This window comes from Egretta garzetta, unplaced genomic scaffold, assembly GCF_000687185.1.
Source record: "Egretta garzetta isolate BGI_Z169 unplaced genomic scaffold, ASM68718v1 scaffold143, whole genome shotgun sequence".
Classification (NCBI taxonomy): Eukaryota; Metazoa; Chordata; class Aves; order Pelecaniformes; family Ardeidae; genus Egretta; species Egretta garzetta.
Window position 1 is genome coordinate 2729237 of NW_009259310.1, and position 23014 is coordinate 2752250.

The 23014-nt window shown below is 45.9% G+C and overlaps 1 protein-coding gene across 1 annotated transcript in view; it reads left to right on the forward strand.

Annotated features, from left to right (window-relative positions):
• CACNA1B (calcium voltage-gated channel subunit alpha1 B) overlaps nucleotides 1–23014 on the forward strand; it is a 304713-nt gene that overhangs the window by 140354 nt on the left and 141345 nt on the right. Inside the window, exons 9-12 of the mRNA XM_035891880.1 lie at nucleotides 10438–10553; nucleotides 20031–20087; nucleotides 20827–20901; nucleotides 22863–22952. Coding sequence (XP_035747773.1) covers nucleotides 10438–10553; nucleotides 20031–20087; nucleotides 20827–20901; nucleotides 22863–22952 — 338 coding nt within the window. The remainder of the gene's footprint in view (nucleotides 1–10437; nucleotides 10554–20030; nucleotides 20088–20826; nucleotides 20902–22862; nucleotides 22953–23014) is intronic.

Sequence of the window (23014 nt, forward strand, 5' to 3'; positions counted from 1 at the left end):
TGAACCTGGTTTTGTTCATGCTAGAGAGCTGCCCTTGACTTTATCTCTCTGTTTTAACCATGAGAAGCCATTCTAGCCATGCTAACCTTGTTCCAGAAAGCTGGGGCACCTTGGTTCCCAGAAACTGGGGTAGCATTTTGCAAGGTTTCCAATGTAGAGCAGAACAATAGTAGTAGTGAAAATGTTTAGGAATTTGTATCCATAATACATTTCTCTTGAAACACCTTTTTGTGTTGACTCTGGTGGATGGTTATTCCTACTTATCAGGGTATTTGTAAATGCTTTGTGTCTTAGGTAGCGATAAAGGCATCCATCACAGGGAATACAGCCTTTCCATAGAAAAAGGTTGGCTGCTTCTGGTGGTACCATAGGAATGTTCTGGCTCCAACTCATGCTGAGAAGGGTCAATCCCAGATGCCTTTTGGTTTTCCCTGAACATGGGACTGTTTGCTGCTTGGGATGTCATGGGATTTGACTTCAGTTCTGGCCAGAAAATGCTCAATGATGATCCTGATAATTTTTTTTATTGAACTCTGCACATGGTTCTGCAGTTTACAGTGAGGAGGCAAAAAAATACCCCATGCTGAATTGAGAAGTCCTGCCCAATGCTCATTCTTCTTCTGCTTTTGTAGTGTTTTCTTGCCAGCAGGCTGCAGCCCTTTGCCATTCTGCTCTGGCAGCTGTTGCCACCAAGAGATGGGTACCCATTTCCACGTACGCCTTAGCTTCCTGGTGTCCCCTCCCTTAGCTGTGTTTTCTGATGCTGTTTTTCTCATTGGCTGCTGTTCCCCTCCCAACCCTCAGCCTCCTCGCAGCCCAGCTAGCAGCTTTCTTCTGTGGGCTGGTGGAATTATGGAGTTTTTTACTGCTTGGATGTTGAGTTGAGTATTAATTTTGCCTGGTAATGAGCTGGATGATTCTGTACAATGCGTTTGTGACTGTTTTGATGTTTTGGATTACACAATGCAAAGAGGATAAACGTTATCATGGGATGCTGTGAGGAAGATGATTTAACTTATTTCAAGGCTAAGTGCTTTTTGGCACTGTTTCATGCAGTGGTGGGGAGCGATGAGGTTGGCAAGACAGCTGGAGTGCTGGCCAGAGAGGGCAATGTGCTGTGAACGATGCATTGGGATACTCAGAGTCTGTGTCTCTCAAGTGTTAAAAATGCTGCTTGTCATGTCCTCAAATATTTATGGTGAAGCCTGAGGTGTTCCCAGACCAGCCAGTAAAGTGTAATGATTTTTCCTAAGGTTTACTCATCTGGCTGCATTAATCGAGTGTGGAGAGGCACTGCAGCAGCCAGTTTGCATCTTCACTGCTTTAGTATTTACCATAATTTAGACATTAGGAAAATTTTTTTCAATGAAAGGGTTGCCAAGCACTGGAAGGGGCTGCCCAGGGAAGGGGTCAAGTCCTCATCCCTGGGGGGATTTAAAAGCCGGGCAGACGAGGTGCTTAGGGCCAGGGTTTAGTGGTGGGATGGCAGGGTTAGGGGAACGGTTGGGCTTGATGAGCTTAAAGGGCTTTTTGAACCTATATGATTCTATAACATGGTCCAGACCCACTCTGTCCTGAGATGTGCAACACCTGCCTCTCGTTGGATGAGAGCACCTGGTGGAAGAACTGCAGGGAGACATTTTGAACAGATGTAGCATCCCTGGGACAGCGGGAGCCTGGCAAGGGATCCAGCTACAGACTATGCTGGCCCCTTGCAGGCGAATAAGGGTCAGGGTAAATGGCGCTTCAATTCTTCCCTGCTGCACCCTGTTTTGAGCAGCCTGCAGCATGGGGTGATGCTCTCTGGGCATGGTCCCATTAACTCTCCCTGCTGTGAGCTCTTGTACCTCGGGTTGCTGAGGCTTTTGTGCTGTTGGAGCAGCTCCCCGGGAGGAAGCACAGCCCCATCCAGACCTCGTTGAACCGGCTGTCTCAGCGACTTGCTCTGCTGAGTTTCATGACATGTTTTCCCATCCTGAGGATTTTTTTGCCAGATTGAGATCATAAAACTTAAGCCTGCAAGACGTGCAGAGGCTGGAGAAGAATCAGACTGATTAATTTGTCATAATGGCAAGCGTTCTTCTGTCCTCCTTCTCCCTCATTACAGAGACAATCATTCATTTTCCCGGCAAATTTGTTCCAAGTTCACTGTTACCTGCTGTGATCTGACTTTGGCTGGTGTTAATTATTTGCAGCAGAAGAGCTGCATCACGAAAAGATATGAGAGATTCTGCTTGCTTTCTCATTGCTTTTAGTCTTTCCCCAGCCTGTGCTTGAAAAGGAGGGGAAAGACAGGTGGAAAATTTTTTTTTTCCTTGCTCATCACCCTTTTTAACAAAGCCATCACTACAAACAAGAAATGTGGGAGAAGCATGTGTGTTTCTTGCAGAAGGGATTAGGGAGCAATGACTTTCCACGTGAGCTTCGTCTCAGCAAGCTAAATGTCCTATCGAATGTGGATCCTTTGCTCCTGTTGTGCTTTTGGTTAGTATAGGAGAGATGGACTACCTTTATTCTGTTAAACCGCAATGGAAATTAAAGCCTGCAATGTAGGAATGATACATAGGAGACCTAAATTTGAATTTCCTGGGGCCTCTGTTTTGACTGTGGGGCTGAGACTTGATGAACAGAGCCAGAGGTTCATCCAGTAATTGCAGTAGTCTGATACTCTGAGATAAATGGTGCTTTTAAATTCTTTTTTCTCTCTTTGTTGTTGCCTCTTTCGAGCCAGGTTTGCCCAGCTGTGGCACTCGCAGCGTTTCAAATGTGATTAGGTGGAATCAAAGTGAAACCAGCACAAGCTGAATGTAAAGACAAAAGGAAGGAGGATGCATTGAAGGCTTCACCTCTGTGCTGTTCCTCTTCTCTTGCTAGAATTACAAGATGTATCCCATATCTGGCTTGCATTTGAAGCGTCTTCCTGCTATGCTCAGTGATAAAAGTGACGGTGAAGCCTGGCTCAGTGCTGAGAGATCAATCTCTCTGTAGTACTTTCATCCTTTATCAGCTGGTTGAGGAGAGCTATTTTTTCCCCCTCTTTAGAGCAATGAGGAGGAAGCAGAAGCAGCTCTATCTGTGCAGGATTGATTGAGCCAGTCCTTACTCCTAAGCTGTGGATATTAGGATGAGTTAAACAGCTCAGCCAGCTGGGTCTGGGAGAGATGGGCATGCCCCTTCAGGCCATACCCAGTGAGATCTTGGCCAGCTGTAGCTCCAGGTGGGATAGAAACACATAACACTGCATGTCTTCAGGATTTTGTGCAGCTGATGGGACAGCCTGGAGTGGATGATGAGCCACAGAGCTTTGTTGTCTTCAGCACTAAGAAATCTCAGTCCTCCTCTGGGCTTTCCTTGTTTAATAACAAGGTTCAAGACTCTGACTTCTCAGAAAATCACGTTTATGGGCATGAAAACAATATCTTAGAGGTACCAAATGTCACCAGCACAAAGAAATTCTTACTGATGGTTTTCCAGGTGACTCAGTTGCTTGGTTTCATCTCATTCCAGCACTTTCCAGTGTGATCTCTCTGTGCCCCTGGGATGTGCTTGCTTTCACCTCCCTCAGATTTTCTTCTTGCCCAAAGGGGGTGCATTTCCATGCTTTTTCTTTTTGTTCCAGATGGGCTTTCTAATCAATATGCTTTGCCCATGTTCAATGTTCCTATGAGTTTTAGAGGTATTTAAAAGCCATGATTTAACAATACTTTACATGCATTTCTATTAACGTTTTCAAATCAGGAAGTCAGAGGCATCAAATTATTTTTAGTTTTGCCAGCAGGTTTCTCTCCACTTGAGGATTTTGCCTGTGAATGAGAATAACCATGCCTTGTCTCATCCTGAAGACTTCCTGGGGCTTACGGTGGGAAAGATATCTGATGCTGTGCTAAAGAAACCTATGTCCTTGCTGATCTCCTTGTGCTGTTTGCAGCCCTTCTGGGTGCGAGGTGCGGCTGTGGACACAGCTGAGTGTTTGCATCTTCCCAGCTATGGGCCAGGATGCCTCATGTCCAGGCAGCTGTAAATTTTGCTGCTTGTCTATATTTGCTCCTGGATTTATTTAATATTTTCCTTTCCTAAGTCAAATTTGATTCCACCCTCCACCTCTATTTCTAACTCACCAGCATCCACCCAGGTTAGTGGACTGCGGGGAATGATGCTCTCTCTGCTCCCCAGTCCCTTCGCCTTGGCCCTTGCCTCCTGTGTGCTGCTGTGAATAACTCAGCCCTTGCTGGGGCTGCCTTTCCTCCTCTCCTAGAGGAGCTTTTGTAAGAAACACCAAAGGTTGGTGCCTTTGAGGTGGCTGGCCTGCAGGGCATCATCCCTGCAGGACTGCTGTTCTCTGGCTTCTGCCTCCTGGGCAGCCCCCTCCAGGCTCTGGGAGCCATGTTGTGGGCTGAGGTGGGCCCTTTAATCATTAAGAGAGCTCAAAGAATCGGGTCCTTTAATCTCTAAGAGAGCTCAAAGAGTCACTGGTGCTGCTGTTGATGATGGTTCCCTGGTGACAGTGCACCCTGCTGAAGCAAAATGCTTCAGGCATCAAGGGAAGGTGGTGTCGGCTGTTCCTGCTCAGATCCCGAGCTTTGCTGTTGCGCTTCAGATCCCCCCTTTCCTATCTGGTGTCCTGCCCGCCCCAGTGCTGCCCTAAGGCACAGGGAGGGGTGAGGATGCTCAGCAGGTCCCCAGGCTCCCCCTGCCTCTGCATCCAGGACACCGAGCATCTACTTTTCTCCCTTTCCACTCCCCGCTGTCCATCTCACTCCTGCTCACTCTCCATGGACACTCTCTTTCTTTCTGCTAGGGCTCCCTTGCTGCCCCTGTCTCTCAAAGAACGGGTTTGCAGAAGGTAAAATAAATGTTTAGCACAGCCAGGGGGTTGTGTCCTCAGTTGTATAAACAGTTCCAGTCATAAAGGTGTTGGGCTTTTTTTGATGCATCCAGCAGAGGCTTCCCCTTATAAAGGATTTCCTGTTCTCCAGGAAGACAAAAGACAGAGATATGAACCTGCAGAACAAATTCTTTCCCTGGAGCAAGAACCTACTTTTCTATGAACACCGGATGCTGAAGCGGTTAGTGAATGAAATGTTAGGAATATTAACTGGATCAGACCCTGGTGAAGCAAGCCGCAAGGGGCTTTGCAGGACTGGGCCTATGAGGCAGCAAACTCAATCACACAAGTATTGCAGGACCTGCAGAATGGCAGGAGCAGAAAGAGAGCTGGCTCGGCAGCAATCTGCCTACCAGGTTTTTATAACTGGCTTCACACAAGCCGCCAGGATTTGGTTGGATTAGAACAAGGTGACAAACCAGCATCAGGAAGAGAGGGAAAGGAAAAAATAACAGAAAGCTCTTTCTGTATTTCCTTCTCACAGTTGATTAACCAAAATAAATGGTAAGAAATGGACTTCCACCTTTAAATTGCAATTAGGTGTTTCTGCTTGCATGTGGATGCTCTCAGGGTGCAGGGAGGCTTGGGGGTGTATGCAGTCCCTGTGCTGGGAGGTTACCCTAAGGCACTCCGGAGCATCTCTGAAGTGATGCACAGCCGCTGAGCAAGGGGTTGCAGCTGGCCAAGAGCACAAGACACTTGGTTTTACTGAAAAATATAGGTAGTATTACATTAATTTTACCTCTTTTATCATCCAGCATGTTCATGTCTGGGGTCATGCAAGTGCATGTGCTTATCTCTGCGATCTCTTTGCAGCCTCTTATGGAAATTCCTACCCAGCATTGCTCTTCCTTAAAGGCTTACTGAAAGTTAGGTGGGTAATTGGCACCAAGTTTCTTCTGAGGTTCCTTCCTTGCTGGTTGTAAAAAGGGTGGACAGAAACCAAGAGGAATCTTTAACACTTCACCTCTCCTCAACCAGGCAGCCCCGAGTAGCACAACATGCATGGTTTTGTGCTGCTGCCACTCTTCTGGCATGTGTTTCCCACAGCGATGCTCCTCTGGCTTGCATGTCAGGCTGTCAGAGGAGTTTCTGTTTTCCATCTTCTACCTCCAGCCTGTCCCTTGCTGCTCTCGAGTGACGTGGGCTGCTTCACAGGCTGCTGACAAGGATCAAGTCTGTTCTTGGGCACTGCTCCATGTTCAAGAAACAAAGCTTACAAATTAGGGTTCCTGGCTTGGCCAATTTTGTTTCTTCACCTGGAGAATTCATTTTAGCTTGTGAGTAACTTAGTCAAACATCTGCAGTCCTGGCTGGTTCCTTCACCAGCAGATCACCCACTTGAATTATCTGGCTCCTCTCCACTTTTGAGGGTTGCATTTCTCCAGGCAGGACTCTGTCCCCAAATGTCATGTGCCATCCAGGCTCAACTTTGCTCATTCCTTTGATGTACTTTGACTGGAGATGAAATCAATCCTAAAACCGGTGGTTGCTTTTTGTTTTGTTTTAGACTCAAAATTCCCAAAGTCCTTGACAGCTGCTTTCTGGGAGTCCTTGGTGGAGCCCTCCTGAGTTCTGTGCTTTTTTCTGCTCACTCTGAACAGTGCTTTAGATTCAGTAGACAAATTTCAAGATCTGAGGTTCCATGCGCTCATGTGTAGCTCAGTGGTATTGTTCTGAATGAGGAGCTAATTACGTATGTTGTTATCACGAGCACTATTAGGGGTGGCAATGACAGTGATGCCGTATCATCTCTCTGTGAGTGGGAAGCATTTCTGTCTGCTTTCTAAGTGGAAAACCTGAATTGCAGAGGTTTAGTGGTGTGATCAGTCTTGCAGCAGGCCTGCTGTCGCTGGCCCTGGGAGTGTGCCATGAAACCCAAGACCAGGAGGCTCCTTACATGATGCTCCATCTCAGCTCTCTGCTGTCATGGAGGAAAGTTAATCAGAGGCTCAGGGGATGAAGACCGTGGTTTGTTTTTCTCCCCCCATGCCTCCCCCCCCCTTTTGGTTGTTGTGACAGTGTTTTTAATTTAAGTCCAGCATGGATATAGTGCTTGTAAGAATTCCATTGGTTTATAATCTTTTACTGACCCTGGTGGTTACTCATGAGTTGACCTTGTCTCTTTTGTGGCTGGGTTGGGGCTCTTGAATTTCCCTGAAGTGGTTATCACAGTGCATATTTACGCTGAGATTTATTTTACTCTTCCACCCACCAAGGTGATTAAGCAACAATCATCCATTTTCCTGGTGACTTTAAGCACCAACCACTCTTGAGAAGAAAAATGTGACAACATTGAGCTTGACTGGAATGGCATGTGGTTTCCATGATGAATGCTCTTCCTTTGAATTCTGTTTGTTCCTGCTGTCTCTATAGAACCAGTTATTCACAACTGTCATGTTGTAACTAAAATGCACCGTAGTCATCTACTGGGCAGAGCTCGGCTTCCTCCAAAGCAACATCTCCTGTTGCTGTGCTGCCTGTAGGAGTACCGACCTTTTGGCATCACTCCTCTTAATGCCTCCCCAGACTGAAAGATGAATGTTTTGGGGGGATTTGGGGGCACATGGTGGTTAATGAAAGCCAAGGATGAGAATGGATAAACATCGCTCAATATTCCTCATTTCAGAACTGGCCAAACTGTGGAGGACCAGCTATGAAGGAAGTCCTGGAGGTAAAGCTGGGCAAGAGGCAGCAACCTGCTCAGGTTTCCTTTCTGGTGACTTGGGAGATTTTTTGCAAGTCAGTGGCATGAATAGTGATTATGCTGAATAAGAGAGGAAACTCACTGCTACCAAACCTTCCCATGGGACTTTGTGTTTTCATTTAGAACTGGCAGGAAAACTTCAGCTGAAATATTTTTAGATGAAATATGGCATTTTGATAAAATTTTTTCCTTTTTTCTTTGAATATACTCTGAAATGCTGTTGAAAATCTCTCAAACAGAATTTCTGGGAGTTTTCCAGTTGCTGCAAATGGGGAATATTTCAGTTCCTGAATGATGATGAATGTAGTGAAAGAGACACATGCACATGATTTTATTAATACATTTCCTAAAGAAAAGCACAGTCTTTTGACAAGCTCCAGCTTCATCAAACCTCTCCTGTCTCCTGGAGATAGGAGAAAGAGCAAATGATGCATTCCTTCACCTGGAAGGAGCGTACATGAAAACCCGCCAGTCTTCAACCACAGCTCTGTAGCACTCCGAAGACAGAAAATGAGCAGAGGCCAAGGCACTGTCTTCTCCTGGGAGTTACCTCCCCAGCTTCTATGGCAGTGCCAAACCTGCTGGGGAGCAGGAGGGTGCAGGTGGCTTTAACCTCAGCAATGTTCCTCACTGGTGTCTTGCAAAAAGTGTGCAAGGCTATATGGAAACTGCTGAAGGTTTGCAACTTAGCACAGTTTTGCCCTCATTTTCTTACGTGTTTAAAGTTGAGATTACAGGGACAAGTCCTGGGTGGCTTTTACTTTCCTTAGGCCAGATAGGAGCTGGCAGGGGATGAAAAGCTTTGCAAGGAAAGCTCTCCCATGCCTTCTGCTGAGGGGCGAGGGAGCGGTGCCATGGCTCGCCTGCCGTCCTCCTTGCCCGCTGCGGTCCTTTATGAAACTCCCTGCTGGGTGTTGCCTCCTCCACCCGGCGCAGCCCGGCTTGGGGAAGGCTGCGGTGACATGAGCCTGTAATGCGTGAAGCATAGCTCCACCACGTCTGGCAGTTTATGAATGCATGTTGCCACCTCGTGCTGTCTGATCTCATTCCTCCCCCTTCAGAGAGAAATCAAAACTGAGAGGAGGTCTGCGGCTCTGACCAGCGGGCACTGAACCAGAAATGAGAACATTAAAAAGGAAGAGGGAGAAAATTGTGCAGGATCCCAAATCACCCAGAAGACCCGTGCTGAATGCCAAGGAGGAGCTGTTGGTTCAGAGTGGTGTTTCAGCTTCCTCCATTTCAAGGATGGGGTCATGGGCTGTGCTGTCAGGTGAGGGACAGGAGAGGGGAGTCAGGAGACCGGGATGTGCTGCCAAAATCAAGATAAGGGCTCAGCTGATGGCAGCTCTCACATCAGAGGCTGGTACTGGTGTGCGTGGCAGTGCTGAGCCAAGGTCTCCCCACAGTCCCTTCTCCATGAGTTGGACAGTCCTGCCAAATGAAACAAAAGGGTTAGCTCTGAAGGTAAAGTGTAGATTGTGAATCTAAAACTGCCTCTGGCACTTCCAGCTCCTTTTCCCCCGTTCTTCCTCCTACCTCCCATCTCCTGCTTCTTTCTGGCTTCTGAAGCGCTTGGGTGGGTAACGAATGGGTGGTTGGGATTTTAGTCAAGAGCAGTGGTTAACTTAAAGGTTTGCAACAATCTTCAGTTAACTGCTTTAGATTCACAAGGATACAGCAAAGTTAAGATTTCAAGATGTCGAGTGAGCAAGCCACTGGTATACAGAGGGACAAAAGCCTGGTCCCTCATTTAAGCACATAGATCAGGCTATTGTGGGAGCTGCTCCAGCGCGTGCTCAAAGCGAGAGTTTGCAGAGCTCCCTAAATGGTGGATGGGCATGCGTATTCAGGTGGGGCTTTATAAGCTTCCCTGAGGTGGTAGGAATTAGCTTGGGGAAAGCCCCAGTGAGGGTGTCTTGGGGTGGTGGCTGCACTTTTGCCTCTGTGTCATTTCAAACCAGGCAGTAGGATGGACTTGAACAAGATTGGATGAAAGGCTTTTTTTCAAGACCAGATTGGATGGGGCTCTGAGCAACCTGATCTGGTTAGCAGTGTCCCTGCTCACTGCAGGGGGTTTGGACTAGATGACCTCTAGGGGTCCCTTCCAACTCAAAACATTCTATGATTCTAAGATTTTTGCAATGCTTGGGTGAACCTTACTTTCTGACTCTCCTGTACAGTCCTGATCTAATGATTTGATGTCAAGATACTTGCTTGCCATATGATTTTAGCAAATAGCAGGATCATTGTCACCCTCAACTCAGAGGAAGCATCTGGGCTGTTTCACCTTACCCCCCGAGTACCCATCCTCACTTGTAGGCCTGGTTTGACTTGGGTTTGTCAAAGTCAGCTTAAACATGGGGCAGTTCAGGGAAAGGCTAACAGGGAAGAGCAGATCTCTCCCAAGACAGAGAGACTTCTGGTGTCACTGTGACATAATCTTGTGCTTTTAGAGGAAATTCTGCTGGAGGCGGGTGGTGTGGAGGGATAGAGGACAGGTTTTAGTGCTGGGGGTAAGAATTTGTACAGACCGACAGGACTGGTGTATGCAGTTGTGCATCAGGATCTTGTTATAATGGATACGGCATGGCCCCAGAACAGACGTGTGTGCACGTGGCAGTTTGCCATCCTATTTCAGGATGAGAGAGGCAGAGAAACAGCTGAGCTACAATCAAAGTAGCATTTCGTTGGAAAACAACAACAAGTAGCGTGCTGTGGTTTCCACTCGCTGCTGCTGTCATCACCCTCCCAGGCTTCATGAATGCAATCTGAAGGATGGAAGAAGGGCTGCGTGTTTTCCTTGACCACTTGTGACATGTGCTTTCCCATTCTTCTCTCTCTGTAGTGAATTTGCCAAGGAGCGAGAGAGGGTAGAAAATCGTCGGGCTTTCCTGAAACTCCGTAGGCAGCAGCAAATTGAACGGGAACTAAATGGATACTTGGAGTGGATCTTCAAAGCAGGTAAGGCAAGAGATCTCCTGATCTTGGTTCAATGTGTTGAGTCTGGTGATGACAGAGGACAAGGGCCCCAGAATTGGTCCTCGGGCTTTCTGGCCATCGAGGTAACCCAAGGCTGGAGAGGGCCCAGCTGGCGCCTGGTATTTTTGCTGGGCTGATTTCTGAGCAGCCATACTAAAGTTGTTGCAAAAGATCTCAGTTTGGTCAAGCAAAAATAAAGGGGCTAGGCCAACTTTCTGTATTGCTGAGATCAAAGCAATTGTCTTAATCCAGTATAATATAAAAAGTGATACAGTGCCCAAAGCCTCCGCAGTGGGGAAACTGTTCCCTTATGTGAGTCATTTATATTTTATTTACTTTCTGCCACAGCTGGTTTATAAGCCCCTCTTGCTATGATGGTAAAATACATTGGAGTGTCATTTTTATGAGCTACAGAGATCACTTTTGTGAAACTCACCCCAGCACATATTAACATTGCTTTATAACGATTATAGCTGAATGTTGCACTTTATTGCAAGTCGTGAGCAACTTAACAAGGACCCAAACGCACTAATTTAACAAAAAATAGCATGCTTTTCCTTTCCTTTTTATTGGACAGTAAAGATTACCAATAACCTTTCTGCATTATAGGGTAGCTGATATATATATATATTGACATAACAACAGGGCAATTCAATCATGTAGCATCAAGAAGGCTTCTGGGGCTAATTTGCTTCCTTGCTTGCTTTTCCAAGAAGCTGAGACATCTGAGTAAAGTGAAAATGCTTTTTAAAATAATGATGGGGAGAAAAAGAAGTGGTGGTTCCTTAAATAGATTTTTCAGGTGGCTTTCTACTAAAGCTCTCTAAAGCTCTACTTTATCCTTTTCCTTTACAAATGGGGAAACTGAGGTCCAACGTTATATAGTGATACCCGCGATGTCAGCCGATAGACTGGTGTCAGAACTCTGTGGTGTCCCTAAGCCATGGGCTGGCACCATGCTAAAAGCCCTGCCATCATTCCTTGTTTTGAAATCCATACTGATGCTAGAGGCATTGGTAAATGAAATTGTGAAATCATGAAATCCATACCGATGCGCCAAATGCACTTGTGCAAGCAAGTAATTGTGCGGTCACAACATCTCGTTGCAGCATTGCATGTGCATAGCCCGCGTACACACCAGGGGCAGAGCATCCTGGTGCTGTTCTGTGTACGGGGGGTATTTTTTCTGGATTTATGGCTTCTGTTTTTTGTCCACAACCTGGGTGCTGGTATTTGGAAGCGTGTTTTTGCATGGCTCTCACTGCTTTGCTTCTGCTCTCTCCTCTGCATGTGCTGCCAGGCTGTGTGCCCAGGGGTGCGGGGCTCTGCCGGAGCTGCAGGTCTCCAGGAGTGTGTGGGGGTGGCTGCGGTACCTCCCCAGCAGGGAGGGAGGAGTTTTGACGACTTTGCCAGAGAGGGAAAAGACTGGAACATTAAAATGTGAAATAGGAAGAAGTAGCAGCCGTTTATATGGGGGCTTGCACCCATTATTTCCCATAGCGCTATACGGAGCAACAGCTGGGTGCTGGTTGTATCCACAGACTTTTAGTCACTGCGACTGTTCAACAGCAACTGTCCTCTATTAGGTACCCACATTCATTCTGTGGTTCTTAGGATTCGAAAAAAGAATCATTCACTTTTCTTTCCATTTATAATTTGTCTTCCCACTTGTTTACAGCTTTTGTGCTACCTCAAATTCAAATTAATTAATGGTTTATCCAGCAGCTGGAACAGAGTGCACCGTAGTTCTCCCTTGGCTCTAGTGCCATCTTGCTTTTAAGGCTCCTGTGATTTCTCGGACTCTAAATCCTGGTCTCCCCATCAGTAAAATAAGGATGAGAATTCCCTTGCAGGGATGTGGGTTGCTTCATTTCATTTGGGTGACCGTTCTGCCCAGACGAGCTATGCGGAGAGCATTAGCTGAACTTGTCTGAAGGCTGAGGTGGAGAAGTTATAAAACAGGCAGCCAATCTTTGCTCCAACTTTGCATCCCTGTGGGAATGGCTGGCTCTTCTATTTCTGTTTTGCCAGTGCTGAATAAATGCCACATCAGTACAGAGAGTGAAACCGCTGTTAAAATGCCTGTCTTTTTATTTTCTTTAATAATCCAAGATCCAGAAGGTTTTCTAGAACAAGAAATTGTATGCGAAATAGCTGAATCAGGGAATAATAGAAATATTCTCTAAAGGCATTGTTGAAGACACAATAGGAATATAAAAAAAGCTTCCTAGTACAGCTGAATAATAATAATAATTAAAATCGACTTAGCAGTGTTAGTAAATCTTTGAATACAAATGGTAGGGTGAAGGCTACCCAAAACAGAGACTCGAGTGTTTAGAATTCAGGCACTGAAATCTGGGACTGTGCTGACAATGGCGATTTCCCATTTCTGTTTGGGAGGCCAGGATTTCAGCTATGAAATGATCATGAATTTCCAAACTAGATAAGCGGTCTTCTTTGTCCAGGACCATGTGTGGGATCGTGGCCAAAGCAGACTGCTTGGGTGGGGGGAGGCCAGCAGCCAGCGAGGACGCTCACAGACAGCCCAGCCTGCACAGAGATCTCTTGCCCCAGCCCCAGGCAGCCAGATGGAATAAGCTGATTGCATAGAAGAGAGCAAACGTTCTTGGTGTTCTGCACTAATGTAACTCTGGAGAAATTTGTTATTGTTCATGCAAGTATTTAATTGGTTTTTAAATCCTTGGCCTTGTTGAATCTTGAAGCAAGGAGTTCCACATATTAATGGTTGGTTTGATTTTAAAAACCAACCCAGCCCACCAAACACTATGTCCTGGCCTTGATTATAAATGTTGCCTTTCTTCACTGTGAAGAAGAGCTCAGGAGTGCACTTCATGTTTCTTTTTATTACTTTTCTTTCTCTGATCTCACTCTACCTTGTTTCATCTTACTTTTTCTGCTCGAAAGCATGCAGAACCAATCTGCTCAATCCCCTCTCTTCCCATGGAAGGCTCTTCAGGCTTCTAATATTTATAATATCCTCTCTGAGCATTTTGTTTTTCGTTTTTTCTCATTTATTTTTGATGCAAGGAAGGAAGAGTGGGAAGCTGCATTCCAGTGATTCATAAAGTGGCATCTTAATCAGATTTGGTTTGCTCTGTAATGTTTTACGTATTCTGAGTAGTTGCTGGAGCTGGGAAGAAGATTTCCGTGTTCTCTGTAGTGCTCAAGTTTTTACCTCAAGGGCTGGAACTGGTTTAGGACTGAGTAAAGTATTTGAGTGACTAAAATCACTCCTTCATCTGTATACTACCTCCCATTTGTCAACAGCAATTTTAATTTAACATCATGTTCATCATTTATTGACCACTCTTGAGTGGCTTTAGTGTTTCTCACAGCCTTCTCTGTAATCTGGATGATGTTATATTATCTCTTGCTCTACATCTTGCATTAAAAAGGTGGTTCAGATAAAATCTGGGGGTTGTTTACTATCAACCCTTTCTTACACTGAAATTGTAGACTGTTCAGTCCTCCAGAAGAAAACAATTCTGTTTTCTACCTCTTAAATGCTGTCTGACTCGAGTGTGTTCCAGGCCTGGTCTAATGACTCATCTTACATTTGTGTCGTAAAAATGAAACTTATTTAATAGCCTGGCTCTTGCGGAACTGACTTTTACGTTTTTCTTTTTTTTCCTGGTGTGCTTTTAAATTTTTTCTAGTTGTAAAATATGCATCTAAAAAGGAAGAAAATATTAATAAAAAGTGCTTGTGACGTTTTCAATGAGGTACCTTGGCACAGCTGAAAGATTTTGGTACCAGCTCAATATTGGTGAATCACCAGAAGTGCAGCTGTGGTTGAAACTGAAGCAAACACAGCTCAGGGTATTTTAAACGTGGATAGTTTAATGTAGTCAGCATCCTACCTGCTTGAGGGATTGATACCAAGGTGCTTTAAACAGTGACAACCTTAATGTGCAAATACTTGTATGAGTTATACTTCATGCAGGAAGCCTTAATTGATGAAATGATTAACAAATGCTTTCTTAACGAAGGGCTGGGGGATGAAAGAGAAAATTATAATGCAGATAATGTGCTGAAGTGCTGAATTTAGACGTGTGTGACTTAAAAGAAAAAAAAAATCAACCCACGGTCTGACCAATTTCCATAGAGTTTAAATTGCCTTTCTCCACTTAGGATTATACTGAGGCCAGGTATGAAGGTTTTAGCTTTACTTATGTCTCAGGTGCATGTTGAAGAATGAAGACATAGGGTAGTCAGGAGTGTTTAAATATTTTCAAATGAGATAACAGGTGATTTCATGTAAAATTCCCATATCATAAGGCCAAGACTAAGCAAGGAAAACTGTAACTCAATAGAGTCTTCTTGAGGATGTCAAGAAGAAATGTTTGTACCACCTTAAATGACTTCTAAATCTGTAAGGGTCTTCAAATCAGTAAGATTTTCAGTTTTATAAAACTGGTGTGAGCTACAGGTCAGAAGCAATGATCAAATTCTATAATTTCTTGCATCTCACAGAATTTACACCAAAAATTCATATGGTAAGTGCCACGTCAAGCTCATAAACATTGACTCACTGTATCATTTAGAAGTGATCTGTATGGATCAGTTAGAAACAGACTTGTGATCTTAAATTTCATCTTGAAGAATAAAGTCAACTGCCTGTTTTTTAGTAAAGGGACCAACCCTTCCCACCACTAGAAGTTAGATGTTGCATGTGTAAAAAGCAATGCTGTTCCTCTAGGCACGAGACAACAGTTCTCTTCCCCAAATGCATCTTCTTCAATTCAACCAATATCAAATAAAGTTTTGCTGGTGACGAGCAAACCCTGTCCTGTTCCACCCCCTGCATGCTGGGGCAGGACCTGCTCTTCATTTCACGTGCTCTTTGGGCTCTGTGCAGAGGCGGTAGCAAGTCAATTTGAAGTTGCGCCTCTCAGAGGAATTAAAAAGTGGTGAAGCCAAGCAACGTAATCCATGCAAATGATTTTGCCACCGCTGCTTTCTCCATTCAGCTCCTCAAAACTGTAGTAACTGGGCTGTCATGCTGCATTTCCAATGGAGAGCAGAAAACCACAAGTTCCCTGCATAGAGTAAAGTCCACAAATATTCTTTCTCTTATCTTACAAGGACATGCATTGGTTTTGGAAACACTTTTCTCAGAGACTGGAAGTCTTTCAGTTCAGAGCTGATCAAGTTGCACATCTTTTGCATTTTAATTTTTCCCAAGTCCATCTCTTACACAGCAGTGATTCTGAGTGTTTCTTCTCTCCTGGAGTAAGCAGGGAATGAGTTTAACCTCTCTCTTCCAGCTCACTGTAACTCGAATGACATTCCTTGACATGACAAAGCTTTACAAACCTCAGGTTCCAGCTTTCTGTAGAAGAGACAGAGCAACAAGTCCCCTGATACAGCTGGGAAAAGACACCTACAACAATGAAAAAGGACAGCAACGTGTGTGAGATGGTGAGGGAGGATAATTGCCAGAAAGACAAATTAGAGTTCCCTGTGAGAGTGTGACAGCTGCTTTGAAGGGATGCATTTGTATTCACTTTTTTCCTATTTAACAAGTCTGAAGCTTCAGCAGTTAAATTCAGTTGTTCTTCCTTTTCTCTAACTTCTGTTGCCTGTTGAGTGTGAGTTATTTCTGGTAATCCCCTCTCCTTTTGAGCCCCCAATCTCCCCGTGCCAAAGAGAAGGGGCACCGCTTTTCTCTGCTGCTTTGCCTGTACTGTTCCGCTTGCCAGTTCCTCAGTGGAAGGTTTGCCTTTATTTCCAGCCCTGTAACGTGCCATGTGTTGTCAGTACTTAATGACCAGCAATTAATCTTACTACTGAGACACCTCTCACTCTGATATCCTGGCAAAGCCTCAGTGCCTTCGTTTGGAGTTGCTGATCTGATACTGTCTTTTTGTTGAGTATTTCTTCTAATGCAGAGGCACTGTTGTTTGGAGGTTTTTCAGGCCTCCTAATTATTTTTTTCCAGTCTCTGTGTTAGAGTGATGAGTAAAGGCAACACAACTTCTGGTCCTCTGCTTAGGATGCTGTATGGTTAAAAAAAAAAAATCCTAGCAATGATGACTTGCTGGTTGAGCTGTCTTTTGAGCAGGCTTTAAAAACCACATAAAGCCTCACTAGGGTCGATGTGGTCCTTTGGATTCCCAGATGATACAAGACAGACAGGAGTGACTATCAAGGGAGAGAACAGGAGAGCAATGGTGGCGGGGAGTCAGGCTTGAGGCAATGGTTGGACTTGATGATCTTAAAGGTATTTTCCAACCTAAACAATTCTGTGATTCTGTGAGTTGCATAAGCGAAACCTGGGTTTTGGTTATTTTAAGGGAACAGTAAAACTGAGCCCTAGTGAGGTGTGTCTATGGACAGAGATATGTTTGGGCACCCGCTCAGGGCTCTGCATTTGGGGCAAAGGCACAGCTGGTTTGCAGCATTGTCTTGAAAGAGTGCGTGCTTTGTACATGAAGACACATTGATATCAAATCATCACCCCCGAGGTCGCACTGGCATTTCATGACTCTGGTTTCTGAAGCCTCGTTATGGCTGCACCTCTCATCAGTCCGGCCATGGGGACACGGGTGACACTGGAACATCAGATGGCATCAGTACACCATTGCAAATCATGATGATAATGTATTCATACAGTTCACAGTCCCCAGAGGCGATCTGGGGACTCAGGATTGTTCCTTCCCTCCTGCCCAAAAGACAGTGGAGAGTCATGACAAATTGTTACAGCAACATGCAAAGCAAGAGGCCACTCGGAAACTGGTGAAAAGAAGAATTTCTTTTCCTTCACACAGTTGGAGATCTTTGAAAGGAACCAGTACGATGATGTTCTTCCTGCACTGATACGAATTAAGTGCAGAACTGGGCTCCCAGTTAAGCAAATAAGCTCTTTCTTTCCTGGAGTGTTTTAACTTTTCTTTCTTAACAAGACCTGACTGAAAACAACAACCCTCAGGGCGCTGACCAGTAAGTGTGCTGGGTCTGGCTGAGTTCTTCCTTCTGCAGCCATGGGTGTCTTGTGTTGCGCTTACCTGAGTACAGCCCCTGAAGAATGTCTGCCTCTCTCCTGACCATTGCTAGCTCATTACTTTTGTTGCTCACCACCTGCATGGCAGCATGTCCGCTCCCTGCAGCAGCTTCTATTGTCTATTTAATGACTTAAATGCTGTCTAAAAGTCAGCTTCTCTTTCTGGGAGTGGCAGAAGAGCTCCTCTGAGATGTGCTTGCTTTCCTGTGCTTGCTCTTTGTTGCAAGACCTAAATGTACGCTCCACTCCAAATGGGTTTGAATTTTCACTGCAATTTACTGGTCTGTAGCATAGGAAAAAACCCACATCTGTGTTGTCCAGAGGAGCACAAAATGGAGACCCCCAAAGTACTGTTGACCAAACTAATCCTCGGATCTGAAAGAGTGCAGGGACATCTGCGTGGCACTATTGACTCTACTGGTACTAGGAGCTAGATTAATTTTTATGCATAGCCCTGCACAGTGATGTGGGTATATCACCTTCAGATATTACATAAAGCTTTTAAAATCACACTCCATGAGGAATGTAGGCTTTGAAAAAATCTACAGGAAGATGCCTACTCTATTAGCATCTTGAGCTCATGCTCCAGCCAGCACAGGTTTGCTTTGTGTTTCACATTTGCATGCCCTTTGTCCAGTTGCCTTTGGGAAGAGGTCTCCGTATCTAAACCATCCCTTCTACATTTCTAGGCCAGTCATGTTCATTATTAATTGTTGCTTAACTCCTTCCATATTTTTAGCCCCAAAACACCAGTACAGCTTTTCTCAAGACAAGACTTTTGAAGAACCTTTTGGTTTCCGAGATGTCTGTCTGAGGGAGATGTCTCTTGAACTATCAAAAAAGCCCATTTCAGTTTTATGATCTGTTTTAAGGAGCCTTGGAGAACACTTGAATTGTATTGGCTTGTCAGTTTTGGAAGGATTTAATACATTTTAAAGTTTTTAGCCCATCTGACGTTTTTTAACCCTCTCTGAGCACCTTTGCTTTCCTTACCGTCTTCCATGTCTCTGGTGCACTAGTTTGCATTTTCTTAATTTATTCTCCTCTGCCTGGGTTTCAAGTCTTCGTCCATCCTGAATATTATTTTTCAGCCTTCTCAGTTTGTTGTCGTATTAACATATCATTCACTCTCTCTCCCAGATGGTTAATAAAGAGACTATATAAGGCTTGTGTGGTAGTGCTGATCCCTCCAGTATTCTTCCAGACAGCTTTCAACTACACACTTTGATGTTTGGCTTGTGTTTTGGTGGTTGGGTTTGGCTTGTTTTTTATTTTTTTTTTCAGTTAGCCTTCCATCTAGGCTGGCTTAAATGGACTTTAAAGCAAAATTTGGTGGGAACATAGTGTCAGATGATTTAGTAAGATCCCACATTGCATCTATGCCAAACATGTGAAAGAATTTGTCATTTATAATAATACAAGGAAGTATGCAGTTTGCCAGCTGCCAACTCAATATCTTGTTTGCTTTACATTGTGCTTTAGAAGAAAATCCTTGCATAATTTTACAACAGCAAGCTAAAATCTGTGGTTCAGACTGCAGGAACTGTATGGTTTCGAGTATTGGCAATGTGTACTGCACATTGATTGAGTGATGACCTTTGCATGGTGAAACCTCCAGGAATTTGTTGGTTTTCATGTAAATAAAAATTAGTCAGTTTGGGGGAATTGGGTTTTTTTTTGCAGTGTTTTCTGAATTCTTTTGCTGTAGGCAAGTATAAACTTGTATTTCGGAGAGGAGTTATACAGCAACGGAAAACCAGCGGTGGTGGTCTTTCATGTATTGCACAACCTGAATGGTGCTAGCCAGAACTCCCCCCTGGCTGCTTTGCTGTGGATTTTATTTGGGCAAAGATTTGATCCAGTGGCTGTTTGGTGATGTTCTGTCCCCTGCGATGTGGCACAGCTGATGTGCAGCAGCCAGCCCTGTTTGTCTTACCCTGTGCCATGAGACAAAGATTCACTTCCCCTGGGCTGGAGCCTTGGTCGTATTGATGGTGACAGAAGAGCAGCAATGGGTGTAGAGCATCTTTCACTTCTCAAACAATGTCTCCAATGTGGCTGGGCATTCAGGACTCTCCTCTGGCTTGTTGGAGCCCTGTGGTCTTGCTTTGGGTCTGAAGGAAGGTTCTTGCTCTCCAGATAGCTGGGTACAGAAACTGGAGTGGGTGGTTCATTGTGAAGAGGGAAATCATAGAGGACATGCTACAGTCTTCCAGTGGCTTGTCTGGCCTCCTCCCCCTGTGCAGGAGGGGCATAGGGTAAGGAACACGGCTGTCCGAGCCATCCCTTCCTTCGCAGACTTGGTGTCACTGGGTGATACAATGGGGTAAGGCTGATGGCAGCTGGGACAGATGCCTGCTGCATCCAGCTCAGCTGGTTTTAGAATGGGAATGTGATAAATCTGAGATTGAACCTTGCTGTTTTTCCTTTTACAGAGGAGGTCATGCTGGCAGAAGAAGACAAGAACGCAGAAGAGAAATCTCCTCTGGACGGTAGGTCGTTTTGCTGTGCAGTTTTCCTCCTGTGGTACATGAGAGGTTCACCTGCTGTGCACTGACATGGCTTTCCGTTGTCACCAGGAGGGTGTGAGGAACACACTCTTGCATGCACTTGGCATAAGTTGGGCTAAAGAGTCCCTTCTCCTGTATCGGGTCTTTTTGAGGTTGCAGGTGGATGATGAGCAGTTATGTGACACACCACACTGGGATGGGGATCTGCCCTTGGGGTCGGTCGGTCCTTATGCTGCCTGTGGGACCGCAGCGTGATGGGGACACCCGCCAGCCTCTGCCAAGTGTGGCTGGCTGTGTCTACGCACAGGTTGTGGCGGGGGTAGGCTGCAGAGCGGATGCCAGAAGAGAAATGCATTGACCAAGAGAAGGCAGGGCTCTAAACCGAGGTTTCCAAATGGATTTGACAAAGAGACTAAGACCCCTGTTACTTGTAAGCAGTAAGACATAACAGGGTGTGGTGATCCTATCTTCCGACGTGTGACCCTAGCGTGGCAGGACGGCTGGAGGTACCAAGTTTTGGACAGAGGTGCAGCAAGGCTATGGGGACCGTTCTCCCTGTGCCTCCAGACCGATGAGCTCTTAGGATGCGACAGCCAGTCAAAGTTCAGTTAAAGATTCTTCCCTCTCCCTTTTCTGACCATCTTTCGTCCTCCCATGTCTCCTCCTTTCCCCTCCCCTCCCTTTCCCTCCTCTTTTTTTTTCTCCTCCCATTCACTGTCAGGGAGGGCCGCCTCGGAAGGGCCGATTCAACAAGGCACGGCACCGGCAGAGACTAGCAGCGGCAGCAGCTACAACAGTGAGTGGATTGCAAATCACCAGGGGCTTAGGTGGCACAGCGCGGCAGTGCTTCTCCCCCGCAGCCCCAGGCGTCCAGGTCACCGGCGATGCTTCCTGGGTGGTTTTGCACCTTGTTCTGAGCCACGCGGCTCCTCGGGGCATCAAGGCGCCCAGCTGCTAGCCCACCTTGGCCAACCTGGTGACCTGTGCTTGGGGAGGACTCGGGGATGGAAGAGCTGGGGCTGAAGAAGGTCAGGGCTGAGGTGTGCTTGGCAAATCTTCGTGCATGTGTGCGGGTACGTGGGTGTGCGTGCACTGGGGAAGTTTGTCCAGCACGTGGGTGCAGCCAGGGCTGTTAGTCTCGAGCTGAAATGAGTGTCTGGAAGAGTAGCCTGGAAAGCTGAGTGGTGTAAGCAAACTAGAGATGGGTGCAGGCCATGGAGTAAAGACCCAGGTATACCAAGGCTCCCTCTGTACTAATAAGCTAAAGGAGCCTGGCAACGTTCCCAGCCTTGAAGCCAACTGGTATGGAGCAGCCCGCATCGATGCTGGTAAATTGTCTTAGGCTCCAAAAAAGGGGGACATTGCATCCAAGGTGCCTGTAGAGATGGCACGACCTAATTGCTAAACATATGCAGGAGTTTTTGGGGGGAGAAGATAAAGAAGGTGGTACTCAATTCATGCAGTTGTAAAACTTTACTCCCAGGGCTGGTTATGTTCCAGTGCTGGGGATGGTCCTGGAATATGCTGGAGTGAACTGGGACAGATGCAGTCTGAAGGACCCCAAAGCTGGTATTGCTGGGACTGAGGATTCGGACAACTGCTGGGTGGGGAAGAAAAGAGCAAAAGCGGTTATTTGCAAAAAAAATGGATCCAGACCACACGTTCAGAGCATCCTCTCCTCTTCCAGCCTCTCCGAACCTGGGCAATGTTCTGGGTGTTTCCTTGAAGTGACAAAAGCACTAACACTTTTAGCTGTGGAGGAAGAAGCGCATCCGATTCTCTTGTCAAGGCAGGGAAATTTGTGTAGGGTGAGGGGATCCTCTCGTCTGAACCTCCCCCCCCGGGGCAGTCGCTGCAGAGTGAGTGGGTTTGCTGTGTGTGCCTACTGAACAGTATGTATCACCACACCGTGGGGTGTCTTACTGCTGATAGCAAATGGTGCTTAGTTACTGTCTGTCTTGAAGCTGTTACAAAACTGTATCAACGTATTTTTTTTTTCTGCTGGTTCTCAAGGTTTCGCAGGTAGGTGGTCATAGGACCGGTGTCCCCGCTGTTCCTGCCTTACCCCTTGTGCACAGGGTGAATGGTGCAGACCTCGCTGAGCCTTAGGGTGCCGCTCTAAATGAGTAAAACGGTGTAGCGATGTTTGCCCTCCCCACAAAAGATGCTGTTGGACAAAGTGTGTTGTCAAAGGCTTCTAACGTCCCCAGAGGGAAGGAATTGTACAGTGGGTGCTGTTAAGAGTATATTCGGTGATTTGTGGCAGTTGCTCTTGACATAGCATTTCTGCCGCTTAAGGTATTGCTCTGTGGTAACCTGTAGCCGAGCACCGTAAACACTAACTTCTTAATGGTGCACACTGTAAACAGCACTCATCTTTTTAACGGGTAGAAGCACTCATCTCATAACCCACTGGGGCTCAGAAAGATTCAGTGACCCTGCCCAGCCTTGCTGCTGTGGTCCAGTAACTGCAGTGATTCCCCCCCTCCTGCGTCTGCCGGGGTGAAGTGTAAGTGGGCAGCCCTGTGCCTGGCAAACCTTCAAGATCTAGAAGGTTAAATTAATAAATGACCCTGGCATTGAAGAAAGCAGAGGCCCCGCAAGGTTGTAGATTGTCTAATTTGCTCCAGCTTACCCTTGTGTGAGAGCTTTAAGCTGGCATTGGGAAGTAAATGCTGGCCCTGCAGAGTGAAGGGAGGGGGAGAGAGAATCCACTCTGAATGCTGACGGGGCGTTTTCTCTTTAATTTGCACACAGTGTTGAAAAGGGCTGCGATAAAGAAGAGCAAAAATGACCTGATTCATGCTGAAGAAGGTGAGGACCATTTCACAGACATTTGCTCCGTTGGTGAGTACTGGCTTCGCATTCCCCAAGGTTTAGATCTCCACCTAAACGTGTTCATGTCATGT